The following is a 26,806-nucleotide window of genomic DNA, read 5'->3' as shown; positions in this document are numbered from 1 at the left end:
AATAATAATCAGATTTTAAGAAGTGAATTTAATCTAAATACAACCTAAACAAAGAAGGTCGTGTTTCTATGTCTGGATGTGAGTCTTACCACTCCAAACCCAGCATTTCCTGATAAACAGTATACTGTAGCATAATTGTAACCACTTGCTTGCTTGAATTATTTACTTACTGAATTTTATTTATTTGTATTAATCACTTCTTGTTGCAAAAAGGACCTGCCCTTACAATTAATATAATGCTTAAGTGCATGGCATACAGTAGACTTCTACCTGGCTTATGTTTAAAATATAACATAAAAAATTAACAACTGTAAGTTATTTTAAAGCTGCAAGTTGTTTGTTATTGAACTTCTACTTTATGCTAGAATACTTTACATTTACCAGGGGCCTTTGAAGTGGTAAAGGTGTTAACATTTATTGCCTGTAGGCAGTGTAAATATAGAGAAGCTATTGCACTCTTCATTCCTACTGGTGTTGTAAGCTGTTAAAACTGCAGCTGAAGAGCTGCCATATGGAGTCTTTACATGTGGGTAGGAAACTATGACATTCTCAGCTTCTAAAATACAGATGGCTATGAATCACTGTACACTGGGTTGTTGCCAAAGCATATGTAAATAAAGAATGTATAATCATAACAAAGATTTTTACATATACACACATAATTCTGTGGAGGTCCATTCACTTAATTCAGAACAACAGAACAAAAGAAGAATAACAGAAAACAAAATAAATATTATCCTTCTACGCTCATGTCACAACCAAAGTCTGGACCTAAGCCATGATGACAGTGGCACAGTCCTTGAAGCGGCACCAGAACACCTGATCATGTGTTTAGTATCCTGCTGAATTCCAGGAACAGAGCAGCTATGAATGAGAGCATGCGGGAATCATGCCAGGAAGCTTTCACGAAATACTGCTTGTACCATTCGCTCCCCTATGGATACAAGTAAGAGACAGAGCCAGGATCAAGCAGAACATATAAAGAACACCTTGACCTTTTCATGTGTGGTGTCACTTGCTGTAGAAGATTATAGTGAATAATAAGGTCCCTGCCCTCCTTTCGGACTAATTAAAGGAAATGAGACTTTTTACAGTTGGCCCAAGTGTACTACCATCCTCATTTTCATGCTCAGAGTGCAAGAAATACCAGCATAGTACTGCATATGTATGTGCAGTAAACCAGAGGTTCAGTGATGTAGTAGTTCATATGGCTCAGAATCCATGACAAGTTAGTAGTTTTTGTAACGCGTGAAATACGGAATGAAAATGATGTGTTTTCTTGTCATTGGTTATCTCTTTTGCATAAACTTATGAGAATTAAAATCCACTGAGAAGTCAAGAAAGCTTGCAAATAGTCATCTCCAGGATAAAATAACCTTGTTCACTACCAAATGAAAGTGTTTGAGTTCAGTAGTATTATGACTACATTGTAGTACTTCCATAAAAACCATGGAAATATGTATAAAAATGTTTCATATTGTTTTTACCACAGCACTGACCACATTACTGATGTTAGCATAATGATGACAGGAAGGCCCCAAGTATGGCCAGTCATGCCTTCCTAATGTAATAATCCAACCAATACGATCACTCCCTTCATAATCAAGCTCAATAAGGTCATGGCCATCACTATCTAACAGGATATGAATAATATGAAGAGTTACTTCAAGCTATCGCATCATTTGGTATTTCATGAAGTTCTGCCTGTATCATTTTGTGCATGCAAAATTTATTAGCAGTGCGACTCTTATGTTAATGGCTTTGCTAAATGGTTTGTTGTACTTCAGTAGTGAGAACTGGTTGAAATTTTAAGGAGTGGGCATGAAGGTCATGTTGTGAAAAAGTTGTGTCATGAAAAGTGCCCTTAAAATTAGAAAAACCTAACCTTGAACTTGACCTTGAGCACAATTTGGGTGAAAACCCATTAGGTGATCATTCTTGTGTGTGATGTGATCATCATTCTAAGAGGAGAAACAATTCTTGTGAATTATGGAGGAGGGGGGGGGGCACATGGCATGAGTTCATTGGTGCTTCGTCCAGATGAGTCAAAAATGTGTTTCTGGTGTAACTTAGGAAAAAACAGGACTCACTCTGCCTCTCACAAAAACAAATGCTCTTTATAAAAATGAATTTCATGATTTTATGCGTTTTGTGGCTTAATTGGGGAATGATAGCTCATTGTTCTCTCATATGTACAGTCTGTTAATTATATAACACAGGGATTTTTTTTGGAGGCAGCTGTTGAGGAAGCATTAGTAATTTCAAGCTTGGGTGTAGATGTGCCCACCTCCTCAAGAGGGCCAGAGCATAATTCACTTATCAAATTGCCCTGATCACAGCAAGCAGCGATCAGATGTATCGAACAGACTGAACATTGATGGTCAAATGTCCATGTGCCCAGTATGGATTGCCTGGTGTGAGTACACAGTTAGTTAGTTAGTTAGTTAGTTAGTTAGTTAACCTTTTCATGCATGAATTATGACAACCTCAATCAGGATTTTTTTCTTAGGCATGAAAATAACATTTTTGAACTTCTAAGGGGTTTGTTTTTTTAAGGTTTGTTTTTAATGCAATTGGGAGAAAGACTGGTTTTCTATCTTTATCTGGTTTGTCTGTATTAACTTAAACATTGGAATGAATTTTGTCTAATCAGATTGGAGCAGGAAACGTTGCAGATGAATTACTTAAAATTGCCCTTTAATTGTTTCTGTGGCTACTGACAAGTCCCTCAAAGCAGGTTGAGCATGTCATTCATTGATTTAAAGGAAAAAAATAGCAAGGTGTAGATTGAGCCCGTCTGAAAAGAACGCAGTCAGTCATTCTCTACCCCAGAGGTGTATATATAATTTTTTTTCCTCGTACCTCACTTTTTCCCCATTTCATTTCAAACTTTTGTGACTTATTATTTTGTTCCTAATAATATCACATTTTTTTCTATGTCTGCTTTGATTAGTGCTTTTTGAAAATACAAATGTTTTCGGGTGCCAGAGGACCACGGTTAAAAGCACCCTATTCAGTGTGTGCAGAATCAGAATCATCTTTATTTGGCCAAGTGTGTGAATTTGGCTCTGGTTCACTTTGCTCTCTTCATGCCCTGCAGTTTTAATAACTGGAATGATATTTTCAGTTCATGTTTGCTGCTGGTCCTAAATTAAAGCATCGTACAGAACCAAAGGGGGAGTGGGGGCACACTCAAGAAGAAACATTTCACTGTTGAATTCATCACCTGGTTGGGAAAATTCCCAAACTGGAAGTTATCAGAAAGTTGGAGACATCACTGGATCTACCTGTGACCGCTGGGGCATTCTCAGGTCATCCTACACATGAAAAGGAGAGCTGATGTTGCTGTATTGCAAGCCCCAATCTCAGCAGTAATGACCCTCCAGGGAATGAGGAAAACTCCACCTGCTGATGTAACTGTTCAAAGCTTTGTTGGAAAATGTACTCTTTTCCTCCTGAAACAACGATATGAAGGTAGCAGCTATTTGCTCCTGTCACATGCCAGCATGCTTGACCATAGCATGAGGAAAATGTCTGTTCTATAACTGCCTGTAGTGGTTTTTTTCTTTTCTGGTCCCTATACAAGTGCAGTGAGAACTTGGTTTTACATTGCTAGCAGTAAGTCAGACTCAGTATCCACCAGTGCGGTCTCTTTTGATTGATTCTGTTGATAATATTTATGGACAGAATTGTTTGGCACCGCCTTTTGATAGAGGATGAGATTTGATAGACTCAGAATCTAGTCTCTCATTCTTGCACTTGATGTGGTTCTCTTGGCTTCATTAGACGGTGACCTTCGGCTTTGGGGTGGTCTGCAGTTGAGTGTGAAGCAGCTAGGAAGAGAATTAGCACCTTAAGTCTGAGCCCATGGTTCTTAGCCAGGGAAAAGGGTGGAGTGCCCACTTTGGGTTAGGGATGAGTTGCTGCCCCAAGTGGAGGAGTTTCTCTGGACTTTGTTCACAAGTAGGAGATTGAAAAAGATTGGTGCAGATGCTATACCAGTTTGTTGTGATAAAAAGAGAGCTGAGTCTAAGAGCGAAGCTGTTGAGATATAGATCAATCTATATTCCTACCCTGTCTTATGGCCATGAGCTTTGGGTAGCATCCAAAACAATACGATTCAGGATGCCTTCTGGACACCTCCTAGGTGTTTCTGACAAGACCTACTGGGACGAGGCTTTGATGCACACCAAGAACACGCTGGAGAGATTACATGTCTGAATTGGCTGCCATTTGGCGTTGTGTTTATCATCTGTTTATTTCAATTATTTTATATTGTGGTCAAAATGATTTAGATTGGTTTCATCATATAAATCCAACATAAATAATGTTTAATTGAAATTACTGAAAACTAATACTAGAATCAAAGGACGGCAAATAACATTAAAGTAATAATGTTGATTGTATTTTGGATAAGAGCTGCAAATTATATGATACAGAAGTATAGCTTTCAAGATTAATTAAATTAGCACAAATAATAATCATAATAACAAAATGTTCTTTAGAAGACATAATTAAATAGCGAGAGAAGAAAAATAGTTTTGTTAGTAATATTCTTTGGCAATGGTCCATGTTGGTTAAATATGTCAGTTGGATGAGGGTTAAAACACCATCTTGTTAATGGCAGTCACATTTTATGAGGCTGATGAATGCAACATGGTAGGCCTGCACCACTATAGACCTTGTACATTTGAATGATTGCACAATTGAATATAATGTTGTGTAATTCTTAGTTAGCCTGGCACCATAACAATCGTTCAACACCTGGGAAAACCTCCTTCATCACATTTAAGAACAGAAATTAAAGTCGAGATCCATTAAACTTATCCCCAGGAAAGAAGCTGTGTCAGATTAATCCCGTCAAGGGGACAGCATAATTACAGCCATAAAGTTTAGAAAAATAAGTCAAAATAGAGTTTGCCAACAACACTGTCATCAAAAAGTGGTGATAGAACCATCCTAAACACAGCCTTTGACTTCCTCCCCAGAATATTTAAAGTTTAAATGCAATTTTGTTCAAGTGGCTCATCAGTCTCTGTTGATTGTTTTAGTTGTGTGGTTATATTTTATTTATGATTTGTTGTTTGCTCCCTACTTTGTACTTATACAAACTTTCGAACCTCCGTTCTAACCCTTACAGGGACATGCAAGGTAAAACTATTTGAAGAGAAAGGGCAAAAAGACCCCATGACTTCCAGCAGGTGTTGGGAACTATGCTCGGAATAGGAACAATGGGAACAATCTAAATGTGCAACTAGACACATTTAGTGTCCCAGTGGATGACTGGGTCACCCCAATGTGACTGCATGTTGGAGAAAGGAGAACACTAACGTTTTTTTTTTTTTTTGGGGGGGGGGGGGGGGGGGGGGGGGTTTCGTGTGTGCCACTTAGAGTAGCAGCAAACTATCATGTGGTGTGTTGTTATATTGAATATTGATGATTGTCTATTACAAAAACAATGGACGTCAGTCTTCAATTTTAATTTATTGCCATTCAACTGACTCCAAACTTCAAACTGAGAAAAAAGCTTATAAAATGTAAAATAACTTCATACAGTGTTTCCCACATATAGACTTTGTTCAAGACAGTAATGGAGATGGTATCTAACCCAGGGATGTCAGTATGATATTAGTTTGTGATATTCAAAAGTGTGGGAGGACACTCACAAAAAGAGCACAATCCTGTAGGTCACATTTCAGAAGACCTCAAATATCAGAATGACATTGTGGGAGTCCTGAAAAGTATAATAGGTCTACATATAGGTTATGGGTACAAGAAATTTTGCAGTATACGAAACTAAAGGCAACTCCCCAAGGCAGTGTACACTGAGGATTTAGGTGAGTATCATATGAAGTTACAGCACTGTGTTCTTGTGCCGGCAGACCTCTGCCAAGTAGCCAAAGATAATCCTGACAGCTAAATGTCTGTCAGGCTTCAACTCCACATTGGTTGAACGCCAAATCTGCTCTGCTCACTACTTGTATTATTAGCAAATCTTTCACTGTTAGTGGAGGGTAAGACTTGGTAATTGTCTGAAAAAGGCACAGTGCCACATGGCTTGTCTTTAGACAACTTAAATGACTTCACAATTGGTTAGACCCTAAAGCGCTCCTGTAATGCACAACAGCCTCCTGAATTTAAGAGCAGAAATCTGTAATCTTTCAGTTGTGGACAAGTTTGTGCTAGGGGCACCAAATTTAAGCTTGATGGTGCAAGTTACTGTGCTGTGGTGAAATGTATTTTGGATCCAAAGCATATCAAATCTTGAGTGTGGGTCAATTGGTTAACCGCAGGTTTCCATCAAGCCATGGGCACATAGGAGAGGTTTGCTTTTAAGGCTTTCTGCCGGAAGGCTAAATGTGGTAATTCTATGTAAATGTAGATAAATAATAAAAGAAGAACGTTGAAGAACATTGTATCCTAATGGTATTTTTTTAATTCATGTTTTAAATAGTTATTTTTGCTTCTTATTTCAGTTCCTTGTTTTGTACCCTAAAAAGCTTGAAATAATTTATGCACTTTACATTATATTACTCTTACTATTGAAATATATAACTTATTTTAAAGAGTTATTATTTTTAATTTGTATCAACACTTTTCATTTTTTAAGTTTCACATTTAATTATTCAGCCCCTGTGAATGAATGGGGACCGGTCCAGGGTGCACACTTGACAAAGCTGATGTGGATAAGCATTTACTGGATGGATCCACATTTAATTCCCAATCTTCTCTCAAAACCTAAATATTGTTGCATGACTAAGCATGAATATATTTTATCATCATATGAGACTCGGTAAAAGAAAAGAAGGACATGCATTCACCAAATAAATGAAGCTTCTTTGAGATGAGCCATTATGTTGTGGCAGTGGTACTCACTAAAAAAAGCACATTGTTAAACAATTTGAGACCATTTTTCTTTAGTTTATTAATATTATGTCATATGGCTAGTTTGGTGGAAACCAGCGTCAAAACAATTTGGGGACTTCATTGAGAACCACTGCAAGCTTAATATATAATACTGTAGTACTACTTACTATTAAATTTACAGGAAGATTTAAATAATGTTTACATACAGTAGAATACGTACATAAAATTCATTTGCATACATACAATTCAATTCCTTTCAATTGGTAATATGTGAATTACAGTATTTATTAATTACTAGACACAACGTACACCTCAGTGAACTTCAGACCCAGCCAGACACTCAGACAAAAGCTGGTTCATCCCAAAGACAAAACTCCTAAACACACACTTAACAACGTAGTGTATGCTGTACAGTGTAGAGAGGAATGCTCAGACCTCTACATTGGAGTGACCAAACAGCCACTTCATAAAAGCAGGATGCCAATGGCAGTGTTCACATTTTGGACAGAGAAGACAGATGGTGAAAGAAACTATCTATGTCCACTGTGAATGACCATCTTTGAACAGAGGGGGTGGCTTATGACACGTCTGTCTATAATCCAGTTTTGAGATCCCTTCCCAGACGCCTTAATGCCCACTCACATCCTGGGCCATTTGACCTGAGTAAATCACATGATAGGGTGGGGCTAGGTTTCACAATGGGTTCACCCGAAACCTTGGCTGATTGTGACCCACACCTGTGTGATTAGGTAGAGGATCAATAGGGGGTCCATGACCCTCTTGGGGACACTCCCATAAGGTTCAAATCTCCACCACTTGCTCTTAGAACTGAAGAAGCTTCTCGGATGAGAGGTGAAACGAAACGTCTTCAAGGAAACTTAAAGAAGTCTAGACCATTTTCTTTCCAAGCTCCTTAAACTACAATGACTTGGATGACTGACAACCTTCACAGACATCCTGGACACAAACTGAAACTAATTGTGGCAGTATGGATACATTCAAACAATTTAAACAAAATGTATATTTTTTTAAGAATCATGATAATTTATTATATTTAATTTTGCTGAGCACATTAGCCTTTTATCTGGGCAGGACAGTAGAGGAAACAGAAAAATATGAAGAAAGAAAAGGGACAAAACGGCATGGAGTAGACTCAAACCTGGGCACCTGCAACATTTGCCATATGGATCACATCTTTAACCCAATGACATGAACTGGCACCTCTTGCTTTTCTCTTTTAAGAGCAACACACATAAACATTAGCACTGCATTTCTCAGTAAGGATTATCTAGCAGAGAATATTCATTATCAATAAGGACACACTTTTCATCTTGCTTTCTATTTCACTTTATCTACACCTACAGAGATGGAATTATGACCATGGCTTAGTATAGTGGTTTGGATACAACATAAAAAAGAAATAAAAAAAGAGAATAAGTACTAAAGACGACAAAGAAGAAATCCTTAAATAATGTACAATGCGTAATTAGTTTTGTAACTTTAATTAAAGTGATTCTCATTGCTTTTTTGCAGTCCACATGTTGAAACTGAGCAAGTTGAGCCTGAAACTATATATAAACCACTCTTTTATGATGTGTGGCTATAGGTAAAGTAATACACTGTAAGCTGTGGTGATTTAAATAAGCTTTATTAAAGACCCAATTAGCTTCTTAAATAAATCCATATATGTCCACTTGCAACCTTGTATCAGTTTCTACCCGTTTCTATCAGCTACTTCCTACCAGTAACTTTAATTACAGCTGAATTTGTATTCATGGCGCAATAACATGCATGTGTAAAATTATAGAAACTAAAAGGTGACTGAAACAATTAAACCTCAGAGCAATTAAAATGTAGCTCGTTTGAACTTTAATGTGATAATTGAAAACGTCCTCACTCCCGGCAAAAATTGTGCCCGCATATGCACGGTGAAAATTAATTTCCGTAGCCCCTGATTGTAGAATAGACACAACTGCCTAAAATACCTCCATGACCTACCACACTGATGGTCATATATCACCACTGACTGTTTAATTATAAAGAAGACATCTCACCCATGTAGGGTGCACTGTATCTCCATGCATATCTATCAGGCCAGCAATAAGAAGAGTAGTTCTTTACTCATACTGTGTGAGCTCAAGAATATTAAATGACCTCAGGCTCAATTATAAGAAATGAGCCAGACTGAGTTTAAAAATTAAATGTTTCCTGGCCATTTTGGTTTTTAGTCAAATTTTAGTTTATGAACTGTTTTTTTATCCTAATATCAAGAAAAAAACAACACAATTTTCAATTTTGTGTTCTGCTGTAGACACCCAGATCCCATATAATTGATGATTATGTTATGTAATATGGCATATGAAAGGCTTTCAGCTGCCAGCTTTTATTGCATCTCATTTTGGTAAAATACTACCTGTCCTCCCAGTGAACTTAAACATGTCATTTCTTTGGAAAAAAAAAAAGCTCTACAGTGCTACACACTGTATGACTGACTGCTATTTCTTCTGAACAACGTATTCCAATTTCTGCTGCCTTATATCATTTTCAGTGCTCATTGCTGAGAAATGCAATTATATCTCACCTGAAATTATTTTTCACAGCACAAAAAACTCTCTGTTGCATCATGCATTGGGCATCATTTTTCCTTTTCTAATCTGCCTCAGCTGTAGGATGGTGTTTTTATTTAAGGGTTGGTTCACTACATCTTAGAGCCTGATCAAAACAAGGGAGCTGCTCCTTTCTACAAGCAAACCGTGTAGTACTACCGGTTAATAATTTAAAGAATGGCATTTTTTTCCTTTTTTATTTCTACAGGGCCCAGAATAATTTAAATTCGATCAATCATTTTTGCCCTTATTTAAATCCGTCAGTCTGTCAGTCAGTCATGTGTGTGAAGAGCTTGCTTTCACGGTCATGGGCCACCCTTCCTCTTGCCCTATGGTAGCTGGGATAGGTAACTGGAAGTAATATCAGTCTATCGATGAATTACTACTCTAGATGGAAGCCTTGGCAATAACCTGCCAAGATACATACCACACTCAACCTGGAATAAAAATTGCCTACAATATGTTATAGTCAGCATGATTATTACTAAAAACATGAGAGAACTTAATCACTACATTTCAGTCTGTGTTGAAAGGAATATCTGTTTCTGTCTGCTCCTGTCATATGATGGAGAGAGACTTTGTTGGAGAGGGACAGTGAAAAGCAGAGTGAGTTGGAAAACGATTGCTTGAGTGAGTGAGAATCTGACAGCTCAATGCCAGAAGAATAGAGTACTCACACTTCAGTCTGGCCCAGAACTGACAGCATCAGACATAATGATGTTCACTCAAAGGAGGAGACACCTTAGGGTCATAAGGCCAAACTGGCATACCTTGGCTGTATCCCAATTCTGGGTCTGCAGCCTTAAAGGCCGCATTTTAAGGCCGATTACGTCACAGCGACGCGACGAAGGCTGTCCCAATTCGTAGGCTGCCTGAAATGCGGCCTTCAAATGCGTCCTTCATTTCCCTGAATTTTAAGGATGTGGCGGTGTAGACTTCGTGGCCCAACATATCCCAGAATGCATAGCGCGGCGGTGGGTGTGGATAATTTTGCTGAAAAAAAAAAAACGGCGGATGAGGGGCGCCCGAAGAGTAAACTTTAAGTAAGTACTGAATATTATGTCACTTATTTATGTGCAAATGTTTAATAACGAAGAACATTAGAACATTACTGTTGGCCACATGTCGGCAAAGTTATGTGACATTAGTGACGTTTGTACTAACTTGGTTTTAAAGCCTTTACTTTAAAATATACGCTGTTCAATAGCTGAGCTTAATCTTACAGAGAATGATCAAAGCTTATGTAGAAACAAACAAACAAATGAACAAAAGATTTTCTCCTTCATTTCTATCAAACAATGCTGTATGAAACGTTTCCAGCTGTTAGTTTCATGGTTGCTAGGCAACCTGGGCAGCGCGACGGAGGCTAGACTGACCCATTTCACAAGCTTCGCACTTCCGGCCTCAGCGGTCTTTGAGTACGCGGCCCTTGTGGACCGTTAAGGCTGCGTACTTTAAGGCTGCAGACCCTGAATTGGGATACAGCCGTTGTGTCCTAGTCTTACCGCCTTACTGTGCTTCCATTCACTTTTTTAAATTATTGGGATCCCAACATAATGAGACTGTCACTACCTGCTTAGCACTAGAACTGATTGCGATGACCTCCAGCTAAATATAGAATGAAGTCCAAGCAACTGTTGACATATAAACATGCTCAGCCAGTCCATTGATTGTTCTTAATCAATTAGGCAGTTATCATTGTCACTGCCATTGCCATCTCAGTTATAGACCACATTTTATATTAATTTTTTTAACAACAAAACAGCTTAACAGTTAGGTTAAAAAAATCATTGGACAATGACTTTTTAAAAATGAATTACATTTTTAATGACTCTGTATGCCACCGCAGTGGAGTTTTCAGCAGACAATCAACATGTTATTGAAGTGCAGATTTTCACTTTTTCTTTTTTTGTTTGTTAATTTTTATTTTGATCATGTAAATAATATAAAGAAGTTCATTTAGCAAAGAAAAGAAAAATGCTATATAAAAGAAAGCAAATACATTTCAATATTGCTTCATCTGTTCTGATTCAGTTATATATCGAAAATGGGTGGGAAGGATGTAAAAAAACAAAACAAAACAAAAAAAAGCATTTTATTAACTGTTATACCAATTATACCAATTTTTGTGCACAGCCCCTTATGTTTTAAAGATTAAATTGGAGGAGATGAAATCAATATTGAAATGTGGTAAAAGAAAATATGGAAAAGAAAAATGCACACATCTGAAGCATAGCACATCATCTGTTCAGTATTGTGGCAGCATGTTCATATACAGCTGCTAATGGAACAGGTCATTCGTGTTTATTGATGACTGCTGATAGAAGTAGGAGGATGGATTCTGAAGTGTATAAGGCGATATACTCTGCTGAGATTAAGCCTAATGCCAAATCATTGCAAATACTTTTCATAGCAGAGAAATGGGATATTCTCTAACAGCCAAATCAGTCACTTGAATGCAACCTTGTAGGACATGTTTTTTCAATTACAGCTGAAGGCTAGGAGACCCTGCAAGACCCTCTAAAAGTGCTGTCAGTAAAGGCCGAGCAAAGCATCTCAAAGGAGGAAACACAGTATTTGGTGATGCCCAGAGGTTCTCTACTTCAGCTAGTCATTAACTGCAAAGGATTTTCAAGTATTAAAAACAATACTGATATTTAAAATTATATCAGATCAATATGAATATCAAATGGGCCTGGCCAATGTATAAAAATGTCTCCAGTTCATGAACAGTTAATGAAATACTCTTGTCAAATCCTTGGAAATAAAGCTGAAAGTCTGAACTTTAATCACATTTTGAATGTTTGATTTAAAATGGCCTGGCCTGCATTAAAATTAACATTGGGGGCCGATAGAGGCAAAATTACATAAAAACGTGCCAGTGTGCAAAAACCTACATACCTAAATATAAATGTGCACAGAAGAAGGTTGTAAAGTTGGATTGGTAATTTATATTCTCACTGGGAGTTAATTTATATGGGCCTTTAAACTGTGGAAGTACCTAACAATCCTCCTCTGCCATTCCATTATGAACACCACAATTATGTGGTTTTAGCTTACACTAGCAATTTGGCTAAGACATCTAATCCAAAGTTACTTGGGAAATAACCCCACATCATGCCAGGACGCTGATAAATGGTAAACAAAATGGACGGACATCTAGTTTCTGATTTTTTTTCCTCGTACAACAGCAAAAAAGGTAGATAGATGGTGACTGAGTTGTCAGTGTTAGATTAGCTTGCGACATTGCCTTCCTGCTACACAGAAGTTACAGTTTCACGATGGAAATGATTTCTAATTTGACAAAAATATATACAAAAAAATGGCAAAATCAAAATGAAGGTCATTACACAGATAACTGCTTGCGGTGTCAGTTATGCAATGAAAAATGTAATGTTCACTTTCAGTTTACGTTCAATGGACGTAATGCTGTTTTGATAGCCTTCTGCACACCCTTTCAGTTAAAGTGTCCCTAAAAGTGTTCTGAGGGAGAGTGAGAAGGAGATGAAGCTGAAGAGAGCCACGAGAGTAACACAGAGGTGTGCACACAGCGAGAATGTGGCGCACAGAGCAGAGAGGGGAGAAAGGAGGGAGAGTGGTGGGGTGTGCAAGGAGAGGCAAAGCAGAAAAAAGCCAATACAGAAGAGATGCGAAGTATGAGACCTGAAGCCTGAAAAATGGGAAATGTGTGGAGAATGTGAATTAGTAAAGTGAAGAGAACAGAGTCTAGAGTGGACAAAAAATAAATAAAATAAATAAGCAGTAAGAAGCCGTAAGCTGGAAGTGATAAAAACACTCAAAAGTACTGCCTTCTGTAACTTTTAATACATTTTTTATTATTATAATAACTGCATTATCCTTATTTTTTTATTTTTTACCCACTTTTTAAAATGCCCGCATAAAGCACAGAATGTGGTGAAGAGTTTGTTCTTAACTTAAGGAAAAACATATTTTGGTACAGCAGAAAAGAATGGTGTAGAAATCAAAATTAGTGGACGTGGTTGTAATGTGCATTTTGGTGTAGGTAGAAACTAACACTACTAACATAAAAAAATATATATATATATGGATTTATATAGTATAAACCTTTAGTTACAAGTATCTAGATAAAGCTTGGTAGAAATGAAATGCATACAGGGAGTGCAGAATTATTAGGCAAATGAGTATTTTGTCCACATCATCCTCTTCATGCATGTTGTCTTACTCCAAGCTGTATAGGCTCGAAAGCCTACTACCAATTAAGCATATTAGGTGATGTGCATCTCTGTAATGAGAAGGGGTGTGGTCTAATGACATCAACACCCTATATCAGGTGTGCATAATTATTAGGCAACGTCCTTTCCTTTGGCAAAATGGGTCAAAAGAAGGACTTGACAGGCTCAGAAAAGTCAAAAATAGTGAGATATCTTGCAGAGGGATGCAGCAGTCTCAAAATTGCAAAGCTTCTGAAGCGTGATCATCGAACAATCAAGCGTTTCATTCAAAATAGTCAACAGGGTCGCAAGAAGCGTGTGGAAAAACCAAGGCGCAAAATAACTGCCCATGAACTGAGAAAAGTCAAGCGTGCAGCTGCCAAGATGCCACTTGCCACCAGTTTGGCCATATTTCAGAGCTGCAACATCACTGGAGTGCCCAAAAGCACAAGGTGTGCAATACTCAGAGACATGGCCAAGGTAAGAAAGGCTGAAAGACGACCACCACTGAACAAGACACACAAGCTGAAACGCCAAGACTGGGCCAAGAAATATCTTAAGACTGGTTTTTCTAAGGTTTTATGGACTGATGAAATGAGAGTGAGTCTTGATGGGCCAGATGGATGGGCCCGTGGCTGGATGGTAAAGGGCAGAGAGCTCCTGTCCGACTCAGACGCCAGCAAGGTGGAGGTGGAGTACTGGTTTGGGCTGGTATCATCAAAGATGAGCTTGTGGGGCCTTTTCGGGTTGAGGATGGAGTCAAGCTCAACTCCCAGTCCTACTGCCAGTTTCTGGAAGACACCTTCTTCAAGCAGTGGTACAGGAAGAAGTCTGCATCCTTCAAGAAAAACATGATTTTCATGCAGGACAATGCTCCATCACACGCGTCCAAGTACTCCACAGCGTGGCTGGCAAGAAAGGGTATAAAAGAAGAAAAAATAATGACATGGCCTCCTTGTTCACCTGATCTGAACCCCATTGAGAACCTGTGGTCCATCATCAAATGTGAGATTTACAAGGAGGGAAAACAGTACACCTCTCTGAACAGTGTCTGGGAGGCTGTGGTTGCTGCTGCACGCAATGTTGATGGTGAACAGATCAAAACACTGACAGAATCCATGGGTGGCAGGCTTTTGAGTGTCCTTGCAAAGAAAGGTGGCTATATTGGTCGCTGATTTGTTTTTGTTTTATTTTTGAATGTCAGAAATGTATATTTGTGAATGTGGAGATGTTATATTGGTTTCACTGGTAAAAATAAATAATTGAAATGGGTATATATTTGTTTTTTGTTAAGTTGCCTAATAATTATGCACAGTAATAGTCACCTGCACACACAGATATCCCCCTAAAATAGCTAAAACTAAAAACAAACTAAAAACTACTTCCAGAAACATTCAGCTTTGATATTAATGAGTTTTTTGGGTTCATTGAGAACATGGTTGTTGTTCAATAATAAAATTATTCCTCAAAAATACAACTTGCCTAATAATTATGCACTCCCTGTATCTGTCCCTGATCAGTGCTGATTATTCTTTATTGAACTGAATGATCTTCAATAATAAAGAGGAGGAGACACTGCATGACTAGTAGTAGGTTGGTTAGTAAATTAGTGTATTATCAGCTACAGCAGTATAAGATACACCGGTTTTGTGGATTAAATTTTTGCTCATACTTTGGTCTGACAAAGAATAAAATGCAATGCAGCCTCTACAAAATGGAAAGATTTTGTAAAAACCTTTTTAAAATATGAACACCTATCTGTGTGTAGGCCTTAGAGCGCACCATGTGATTTCAAAATTGACATTTTATTTAAATGACCTTTTGTTATGTCACAGTAATAAAAGCACAATATTAAAAGAATGAAACAAATAAATAACAACAAAAGAAAAAAAAAATAAAGGTCTGCACACCACAAACAGTCAACAATTCAAAAGCTGGACAAAACTTTGGAGGACCACAAAATATTTCTATTTCTGCATACAGACACTTGCCATGCTGGACATGCATTCAAAGCTACAACCACAGATATTTCACTTTTAGTGCTTAGAACTTACCATAACTGAGATGTGTAGCAGATGCATGTGTTCATGCAGCACGTGGGCCGGTTCCCGGGCAGTAGGTTGTGTGGTCTGAGCTAAAAGCTCAGACTCAGTCATGGACACATGGAAGTACAGTGTCCCATTTTCCAACCACTGCTGCTTCCAATGTACCTGAGAAATTTCTTCCCCAGTACCAGACATCTCTGAAAAGAACAAAGAGAGAGAGAAAAAAATGTTTTTTGCCTATTTTTTGTTTTTTATGAATAAGACAATGCACATGGACTGTCTGTGTGTACAGGACACGTTTTGCTAATGTTACTCTGTAAGGAAAACACATCCATTCAGTTGATCTGAAGAAACTAACAAATAACGGTAACATCATACGGGATTATGTGTGCATATATTTTGTGCATGGCTGCTCAGTAGAGCAGTACTGAGAAGCCTAAGGGAGCCTCCGATTACAAAGCTTGATACAGTATTTGTCATGTGGCTGGGTGACAAGGGCACAGACATCTACTGACATCATCTATCGGTGGCAGGTAGCAAATGACAAATGGCTTTGGATACAGCTGGTTATTAACCTGCTGACTCTGGGTCAGAGGACACAGGCAGCAGGGGAGGGTTACATGAGCTGTGCTCAGCACTGAGACAGGCCTTTAGGTGCAGGGGGAGAATGCGCAGAACAGACACTGCATAAGAAAATGACACAGTTCATCATGGTAGAAATCATGTTGTTATATGCACAGTTATAGTTACTTAAAAATATAGTCGTGTAGACCACAATTAATAACTATTTTCCCTATTTTATCCTTTTTACTAACTGTCGGGGGGAAGGGGGAGGTGGACTGCACAGAGGCAATTATTACATTTCACAAGCACAAATAATAATATTTTTGGTTATGATGATGATGAATTATTTGACAGTTTATACATAAATCCAATAAAAAACTGCTTTAAGTTATAATGCACATCTTAAATGCAACTCTTCTCTGTGAAAGTGCACTTGAAACGTCCACACTCTTGCAAAAGACCTGGGAAATGCTGTATAATTTTGCTGACTACAGCTTATGATAAAATTTTGTAGGGTGTGACATTCTTAAATCCTACAACTGCTGGCTATTCATCTCTTAATGTTTCATCTGCAGGATGAAGGGAGAGTGCTTTACCATCTCTCGGTGTGAGAGGTCAAGTTTTGTCTGCTGGGCCACCAGTAACATACCTCCTGTGATGCTACTGTCTCCTGCCAAGCTCCAGTCAATATTACCTTTCTTACACATTTTGACTCTGATTTTACACAACAGTGACAATGAGTTTGATACAGATTAAAAGTGTTCCTGTGTGGAAAAGTAAAAGACACAGTTTACAGTCACATGCAGAATAGATGGGAAGTTTCTAAAACAGTAGATGCTGTGAGGTTGTTGTGTATCTCTGTATGATCATTATGCAGATGAGGAAAGACTATTTTAAGACAAAAGAATGGTGTGTGTGTGTCTGTGTGTGTGTGTCTGTCCTTGTCTTTTGTTTTATGAGGCTTGTCATTGGGCATGAAGCCAGACGTTAGTGGGACATAGGTGTATGGCCTCAAGGTCTACTTGTAATTCATTAGGAGGCACATTATTAATGTGTACACGTGCATGAGTGCGTGCACATGTACACACTGGTTAAGTGTGTACACGTAAGCAATACTGCCAAACTGTGTCCAAGGACAGCCCAAAGAAATTCCAGTATTGCCGATTTCATAGACTAGGAAAGAAATGTCTCCATGAATCACAAAGTAATTATGGCACATCTTGATTAACCTCTTTTAAAATGCTTGTGACTTTTTTATTGGCTATCTGTTCATAAAGTTTCAGTAGGAGATAAAATACATTATAGAAATTCTGTTATTCACATATGTCTGATTCTGCATGGATAAAACTGGCCATGAAACACTATGCAACAAAAGTGAAAATACTGATTTGGCCTCTTAACTTTTCATAAGTTTGCCTAACAGTTGGAGGAGAACTACTGAAAGCTTAGCTTAAAATCCTTGATAAAGTCTTCTTATTCTTTTCTAAATCCTCTCTGCAGGTACTTAATGTATAAATGAAATCTATTCAGCACTCATTGTCAGCAGAACTCTTATTACAAAACCTGGTGATCATAAGTGCTCACTGTGCGTCTTACTGTGTTTCTCTCTTTGCCTAATTTAATCTGCTTCTCCTCAAGGATCTTTCATCTTTTCCTCCTCAATTTGCAAGCCTAGACTAGAAGTGCTGAGTTCAATTTTGGACTTACTGTAGTTTCCACATTCTTTTAAATTTTGCCTTGAGCAAGAGTGATTTCCACTTAGGATAGTCTCTCAGAGTTATACTTTTGATGACACTGAGGTTTTCCACCAACACAGAGTAAGAACAGTAAGGCCTGGATGACAACACGATAGCTCTTCATTCTTCCTACACAAAATACTCAAAATAGTAATAATAATAATAATAATAATGATGATAATATTAACAAAGAAAAGATACAATAATTTGTAACTAGTAAGAATCTGTCTGGGTTTTGGTTTGGGGTTGGCGACGGAGGGTTGAGACACACAATACACTGCTTTTCTGTTACAGTAAAATACTGACAACTCAGCAACTTAAACATGGAAATACACTTGAAATGTTACGTTAAGACATGCAGGGATTTTTTTGTTTTGGTTTTTTTCCCTCCCCTTTTAATCTGTAGTGGTTCAGTACAGAACCTATTTGGGGTGTGGCTTAACCAATTAGCCAATTAGCGAAAACACCTTGTTAAATGTCAGTTGGTCAGCTCGTTTATTTGTGAAGGTGTGATTGGTCCACCTGGAATTTTTTCTCTTTCTGTTTTTTATTTAAACACAAACTGTTCGACATTTTGCAATGACCTCATTGAAGCCCAAAAGCCAAAATGCGTTGGTCACTTAATAAAGTTGTTCCCTATTACTTGAAGTGACGCTGGAGTCATCACGTCATCAGATCTTTGTCTTCTCCATGCACCTTGGAAGTAGGTGAAGTTGGGCCAGAAATATTTGTTGCTAGCAGCTGGAAATGGCATAGTTAGAATGCACTCAAACTCCTCTGTCATTTTTAAACCTGTAACTGTCTTTTTTTGCAAAATTTGCAGTGGGCTCATTTATGTCTCTAGTGGTTATTGGAGGAAAACACATGTAGATGGCTCAGAAATTGCCAAAACAGTGGATGAAGGTTAGTTCCAATTATTTACCACAGAGAGCAGTAGTCAGTGGTGTAAGCTCCAACCCCTCCATGTTCCCGAATTGGCTAAATGAAAGAAATAAAAAATAAAAATGGATAAATTGTGAAAAGACCTAAAATGGGTGAAACCAATTTAATCTGGCAACCATATTTGTTGTACAAATCTCCTTTACTATTATCCAAAAATGAAATACACATTGAAACATTTCACCGTGTACGCTGGCAGAGTATGCTGAACAGCAGTGCAAAGATCTGCAATGATGTCTTCCAGACATCAGCAGCAAAATCTAGGAACTGCTTGCTGACCATGAATGACACACGCACAAGAAAGATTTTAACATAGTGGTGGTTTGGGCATATTTTTCTCATTCAAAGCTTGAACTCATTTAAATACAATATCTCTAAAAATCTATGAGCCCACAGAGTCAAAATCTAATTCAGTGTCAATGGACCATCTCCAAAACGTATTACCTAAATACATCTTTAAATCAGTTTTCAGTGCTTTTATTTCCAGCTCAGGGAAGAGCAGCAATTTTGGAGATACTGACTTTGCTATCAGAAATTTTGCTTTAAATTGAAGATGCAGTGTCCTTTAAATTCAGACAGCCACACTGCTTACACCTTACAGTATGACTCCTTCTTCAATATCACAAGTACTAATAGAAGAACAACTAGGTTGTATGAGTCCCTACCTGAAGAAGTCTGACAGACGTGAGTTTAAAATAGATCTTGTATCTAATTACAAAGGCGCTGATTAACATATGCATGCCCATACATTCACACATTTTTCTGCTTGCCTACAAAACAACTACATGTTCCCAAAAGGTTAGCATTCATCATTATAAAGGTGATCATAGCTGTGCAGTGTCAGTGATTGTGCAAACCTGACAGCTCCTTGACAGTTCGTCAGCTCTGCAACAACTACATGTCATCAACATTTACTTTGATGAAAGCTGGCACCCTAAAGGCACTTTGCTGCCTGTCATTACATACGTGGCATAAAGTGTCACTCTATGGCTGATTGCACCCCACATCTCACTGCTTAGGCTGCCTATAGTATGGATGACAACACAATAGGCAGATGAAAATTAAATAATTCACATGAGAAAAGGATGGAATCACTGGCTTTAAATTTCTCTGCAGAAAATGAAAGCGAGGACAGAAAAGGAGAGGTGAGAGTGTGTGTAACGGAGAGGCAAACAGAGTGGGAAACAGAAAAAGGGGAGAAATATTTAACAGTCTATATATTGCCATACCTTCTAGACATTCAAATTCTGCCACAAAACATTCCTGTCAGCTGTGACAATGGCACATTTGGTATGTTTTCATTTCAGCTTCACACAACTGTCGACTGTCAATAGAAAATGTTCAGAACAACCAGGCTTTAAAATTGTGTCTTTCACTAGCTGCTGCTGATGTGATAACCTTGTAAAATACCAATTACCATGTATAATAACCCTGAGTGCGGAGGACTATCTAGGCAAATCTAGGATGGGCTACAGTAGCAGGGTTCTCCTTCCAGTTTAATACCCACGCCACCCTAATGTCTCATTATGAGCACTAATGGAATAGCTGGAATTCACATAAAGATCAATTGAAATGAGCACAATTAAAAAAGCATAAGGGTTTTTTTTTCAGAAAATGTCAGTGTTGATTACACAGAGCTTCCACACACTTATGGTGATCACACTAGGTATAACAAAGTAATACGTTAGTGCGTTAACGATGATTTTTACATCGTTAAGTTCTGGACTTTCTATCGATCATTTAAATTGTGAAATAAGTGAAAACAAGTAAATGAGAAAGCAAGTACAGAAAAAGCTGTAAGTACAGTTCTACATTCAGCACATCAGACTGTTGCTGTACTTCCTCGCTCAATCTGCACTGTGGGATCCAATTCTGTTGACTCAACACCTGTTCCTCTGGATGACCTGGTTTTCACCTCACTTCCCCACATGCTCGCCACTGCAGAGGCCACTTTATACTCTTCAATGGCATTTCACAAAATGAAATGTTAAAAGACAAACATATCTACTAATAATATCACCAGTTTCTACATTATTACCTATTATCCCGGGAAGTTTTTAAAAAGGGTTTGAAGAGACTTCTGTGATGATTAAATGTGCTTAATGTAATGGTACTCTCTTAATGGCTCTATTATGTGAAACCATCTCTAAATTAATCATAACTTGGTGAGTTTGTTTAGTGACTATTAGAGTACATTCTAAATGCATATCATTACTGCGCTGCACACAGAATATAGCAAGGAAAACACCAATTACAGTTAATCTGTGCTGTAGGAAAACTATTACAGAACTTAAAACAATAACAACAATTTTGTCTCTGTATTTCTTTAAAAGTGCCTCTGAAAAATCTTGTGCTAACGAGAACTCCTAACAGTGTAGTACCACTAAAGCTTTATAGCTGATGTATAAACCCATGCTACCTCCCACTGCGTTCGATCACAGCAGCAGCTGGTGGACTGTGAACTGACCACCTCTTTCAGAAAACCAATTGCAATTTTTGAGCCATCACCAGTCAGACTTCCAGCTTAAAAGAGAAGCTGACTTGTGATTTGAAAACAGGTAACCAAGGTTTGGTTAAAAATAGGACTGAATTGTAGTGAGTGACTTAAATTGAACAGATCGTTCATACATTTTCCCCCCACAGCAAAAATCATAGAAGTTAAGTGAAAGTAAAGTTAAGTTCACATAAAAGGGGTTTTCAACATAGCAGGTGTGCTTTAACTTTGTAATGCTCAGTACTTGTAAAATCAAGTTAGAACTCATTGTTATCTTACAATTTACACACTTTGTCACTCTGTCAAGAACTGGAGTAAGAAGTATCACAAAAAAATTAAAAAAGAGCCACACAGCACAGAACAAGCCAGGCAGAAGTAGGAAGCACAAGATTTCAAAGGCTCTGGAAAGAAAAGTGGTGAGAGGTGTGTCTGAATACCCCAGGACAATTGTCAAGACAGTGAAGGACTTAGCCAAGCTGGGAATTGTTAAAGAAAAACAACACTAGAACCCTGCACATGAATGGACTGCAAGATTGGAGACCAAGAAAAGCAGAAGATACTCCTTCAAATCAAACTGATGGACAACCTTGAGAAAGATTACACATACTGGAAATGTGTCCTTTGGTCAGATGAGACAAAACTAGTTGGCCACATAGTGAGTTGTGCCTTACCCACCGGGAAACTCAGTGGTGGGAGAATTATCCTGTGTAGATGTTTCAGTGGTATCTCGAACTGTGAATTTCATCAGAGTGGAAGAAATCACGAAAAAAGAAAGATATATAAATTTTTTGAAAGAAACCCTCAAACAGTTAGCAGCATAACTAAACAAAAGTTACTGCTGGTGAAGAACAGTCACCTCAAGACTGAAGTGACTGTTACTGACTGGCTTTAATTCTACTGAACATCTGTGGAGTGAACTGAAGACCGAGGTCCATGCCAGAAGATCCAGGAGGAGGAAAATCTGGAGGACTTTCAGAGATTTGCTGAAATAAGAACGAACTGGAATTGCTCAGGACACATGGGGGTTAATAATTCTGTCCTCATTTGTACAGTGCTGTGAAAAAGTATTATTGACCTGAAATTCATTGTCACATAATTACCAGTTAAAAATATAAACCTGAGACTACAGTCTCATGCACCCAGTGTTAGGTGTAAAGTGTTACAAAATAATGCATTACTGTAATCACATTTCATTTTTCCGCAATGCAGTAATGTAACATGTTACTGTACTAATTTCAATATTTACAGTGCAGTTACAATTATGCAATCACTTGCACTACAAAGGTTCTTCAGTTACCTGCACACCGGACCGAAAGAAAGTGTCAAACAGACAATCACTTTTCTCCCTACGCACGTCCTGCTGCAGTCACCTGATTTTAGTTTGTGTGTGTGCAGGAGGATAATGGTGAAGCGGTGAAGCAATACAGCTTTTTCAAGAACAGAACTATGGACATAACTTTTAGTTTTATTGCACAAAAGGACAACAGCGCAATGATAAAGTGGAAACTGTATCCAGGAAACAATTGCAATATACTGCTAACACAACTTCTGCTCTTTGCAAGCATCTGCACAGACAGAATGCTAAAGAAAAGTTCATCTCTGGCTCTCTTCCAAAGTATGTTTTTTATCCTGTCTTCCTTCTCTCACCCCCATTCGTCACGGCAGATGGCCGCCCCTCCCTGAGCCTGGTTCTGCCGGAGGTTTAGTCCTGTTAAAAGGGAGTTTTTCCTTCCCACTGTCGCCAAAGTGCTTGCTCATATTGTAAGGTGGTCATATGACTGCTGGGTTTTTCTCTGTATGTATTATTGTAGGGTCTACCTTACAATATAAAGCGCATTGAAGCGGCTGTTGTTGTCATTTGGTGCTGTATAATTAAAATTGAATTGAACTGAATAGCCAAGAACCCGGAGAGATGATAAAGCTGTGAATGCCAAGCAGCCAGATTAGTATCAGGTAAAAAACTGATGATAAGTCAGCCTTGAAGCCTCCATTTCTACCTGTTCATATTTCTGCCATAGAACTGCTGTAGCAATGGCTTTGAAGACTCTTTGCATTGTGTTGTCAGGTTTGTGTTCATACTTAGGCTAAAAACTAAAAGAAAGATCATATGTGTGTCCATATTAGCATAGAGATTTGTGTTGTTGTCTGGGACTGTAGCCTAAGGTTTATATGGTTAACTGGTAATTAGAGTATGTGACAGTGTTTTCAGATCATTTATTGGAGTAACAAGAAATTAATGTAAAGAGTAGCATAACGAATTACCCCAACACTGCACACACCAACACAAATCCACATCCTAATGATGATACACATACAATCTTTCTTTTAGTTCGCATGGTGTTGAAGGTTTTGTCATCTATGTGATGCAGTCTTGGAGCTCTGGGGAAGGTTCACCACTGCTCACAGTGTTCTGCAGCCTTCAGACCTTTGAACATTGGCCAGGTTCTATTTAACTTCTTTATTCAGCTGATCTAGCAGTAATCAGTTCTTGGTGTGGCTGACGAAACTGAACTCAGATTTAAAAGAAAACTATGTTAACCCAAGTTAATTCACAATTTAAAAAGATGGGGTAACTATTTTGTCCCACAGGGCCAGGTAAGTGGTGACATAACAAATTAAGTCACCATTTAAACAAGTTATTTTGTATTTAATTGGGTTATATTTGTCTTACACTAAAATTCATTTGATGATCTGAACCATTTAAGTGTGACAAAAATGCACAAAACCCCAAAACAAAACAAAAAACAAGTTAAATACCATGAAAATTTTTTTTTTTTTAAAGATTTTGTATTATTTTTTAATTTTTTTTATTTAACTAACTATAGATATTGTTTAACACTATCCAAAGACAAATGCAAAGCAAGAAAGGCACTATAAAACAAGATTTCTTTTACTGTTGAACTAACAGATCTCTAAGAACCTTTTTGTTAAGAGTTAAATTCAATAAACACATAGCTGTTTGTCACTGACCGCACTGTGTGGCTCAGCTGAAGCCTGGATTATCTCTCATTAGCATTGAATACACTATATTGTTTGTGTAACTATCATATCATGCCTGTGGGTATGCAATTCCATGTACATGCCTCCAAGTACTGTGTATGTATGTATCTATCTATCTATCTATCTATCTATCTGCTCATGGCTTCATGACTTCACTAGAGCTCAAGTCATGATCATCTTCATTTTAAATATAAGTCAATATATTATTTTAATTTCTTTAAATGACATGTTTATTGGGTATTTAGGTGTAAATAGAAATGGACTTTTCTTCAGAACATTACCATCCCACTAAAAAGTACTTCAAGAGTAATGTGTGGCTCTATAAACACTTTGCTCATTGTGCTTTTTGGGATTTGCAAGGCAGAGTGCCAAAAAATGAGCAGGAGCCCTCCTATTCGTAATGTACTTAAAGTGACACATTAACAGGATAAACAGTCCCCTTATCTGCTGAGTGCATAGGCTTCTTCTAAAACACTACAATCCCATTAACAGGACCTATTCTGATTTCACATCTCTCCCATTCACTCCTACTATATGTAAAGCTTGTCCACTGATGGGAGTTGTCTGCCAGTGCCAATGTGGGAGGCTTCAATATAATAATACACACATCAGAATTTACTAATCCTTTGTTTTGGTCTCTTCAATTGAGACCTTGGTCAAGTTCAGTAGGTCACTCACAGTGAAGTCTGTTTCCAATTAAAGCTAAATAAAGGAAAAAAAATAATCTTAACACATACTGTTTAAGAAAGCTTAAATCCTCCTAATATGTAATGTGAAGGATAAAACCACTGCAGTTTTCTTGTTGCACGTTAGCAATTTCTGTTTATTTATTTATTTTTTTCAATTACTTATCTTTCCTTAGTATTCAAAGGTATACTTGTATACTAAGAAACTGGTCACAATTGAAATAGCTAAATATTTACTGATGGCACTGAATGTTTAGAAAGTGAAGTTGTGTGGGGGGGAAAGGAACAGAATGTAACAAAGATTTCACAGTTTGCAATCAAATCATATTTATCCCACAGATTAAGATATCATACAAGTAAAAGTAAGCTCATCCACGCAGTCTCATTAAATTGGAATTATTAAAGTAAATCAACAATACACTGATAAAGTGTATATCTTTGATTATACTGACTAAGTTATTGCTCTAAACAGAAAATAATATGACAAATATAAAATAAAATAAAAAGTGCAACTGTTATTTCACTTCCTCTTTCAGGTAGAATTAATGTAGCATGGAGGTCTGGGAGAGTGCCTGTGGAGCAGCAGAGTGGGGTGATAGTTCCCATTTTCAAAAGAGGGACATGAGGGTGTGCTCCAGTTTCAGGAGTATTACGCTGCTCAGTCTCCCCTGGAAAATGTATTCATTTCAGGGTGTGGGGAAGGAGGCTCCAGCTGATTGCATTGCTCCTACTGAATCCAAGGTTTGACAAAGTCTTTCCTGGCTGTGGAACAGCGGACCAAATTATTAAATTATCTTTGTAAAACTTCTCAAGGTATCAAGGGAGTCTGCAAGATAAGTGGTTCCAGGTCCATTGCCATGGGCCATAATGTCCTTGTATAATAAAGTGGGAGTTGTGTCTGCATCCTTGTAACTAACCATAGGTGATTTGGGCATCTGTTGCCTCAAATCATCTCACTTTGGAGGGTTTTGAAGCAACTAGGAGAAGACCGAGGGTCAGGCCATATATTTCATAAGGCTTGGGCAGGGAAACGTCTCTTGATCCCCCATAAAAATCTCCAAAGACTAAGAAAGATCTTTGCATTCTGCCATCATGACTTGTGTATGTGCTTCCAAAGGAAGCACTACCTTCTCACAACAAAAAACTGCTGATGGCCAGTGTGAAATGCCATTTTTGCATTGCAGACTTGTTTTTTACATTACTTATCCATGTCATCATGTGCCACATTTGCATGGCACTGGCCTAGCTGTTAGTTTGACAACTCAAGACTTTCATAGTAAGGCAAATGTCCACACAACATAGAAAATTCTTAGTGATAGCATGTTTGCAGCGTGCAAACATGTACAGTAACAGTAATGTTACCATTAGCTTTGAATGTAGGCCCAAAGGTCAGTGCTCTGTCAAACGTGCAATGCTGAGGAACACCACTCCAAATTAAATGAATAAATTAATAATTGCAAAGTCTCCTTCAAAGAGCTGAACTCGGGAGTTTTGTAGCACGAAAACCACACAGAAACCCACAACTCCTAAAATATGGGTAATACTATGCAGCCCTTTGCATTCATTGGCTCATCTAACTACTCAGAGCACTTACTTTGTGCTTTAATGGGGGGGGGGGGGGGGGCTCTAAATGTGTACATCTGTATAAAATGGGCTATGTAATAGTCTGATTTTAA

General features: G+C 38.0%; 1 protein-coding gene across 1 annotated transcript in view; it reads right to left on the bottom strand.

The window, feature by feature from the left end:
* The window catches only part of astn2 (astrotactin 2), a 302,939-nt gene that overhangs the window by 232,464 nt on the left and 43,669 nt on the right, over positions 1–26,806 (bottom strand). Inside the window, exon 2 of the mRNA XM_080874142.1 lies at positions 15,721–15,908. Coding sequence (XP_080730268.1) covers positions 15,721–15,908 — 188 coding nt within the window. The remainder of the gene's footprint in view (positions 1–15,720; positions 15,909–26,806) is intronic.

Source organism: Rhamphochromis sp. 'chilingali' (genome assembly GCF_963969265.1).
Source record: "Rhamphochromis sp. 'chilingali' genome assembly, chromosome: 2".
NCBI lineage: Eukaryota > Metazoa > Chordata > Actinopteri > Cichliformes > Cichlidae > Rhamphochromis > Rhamphochromis sp. 'chilingali'.
The sequence above is the reverse complement of the archived record's forward strand: the minus strand, read 5'-3'. Positions and strand labels throughout refer to the sequence as shown.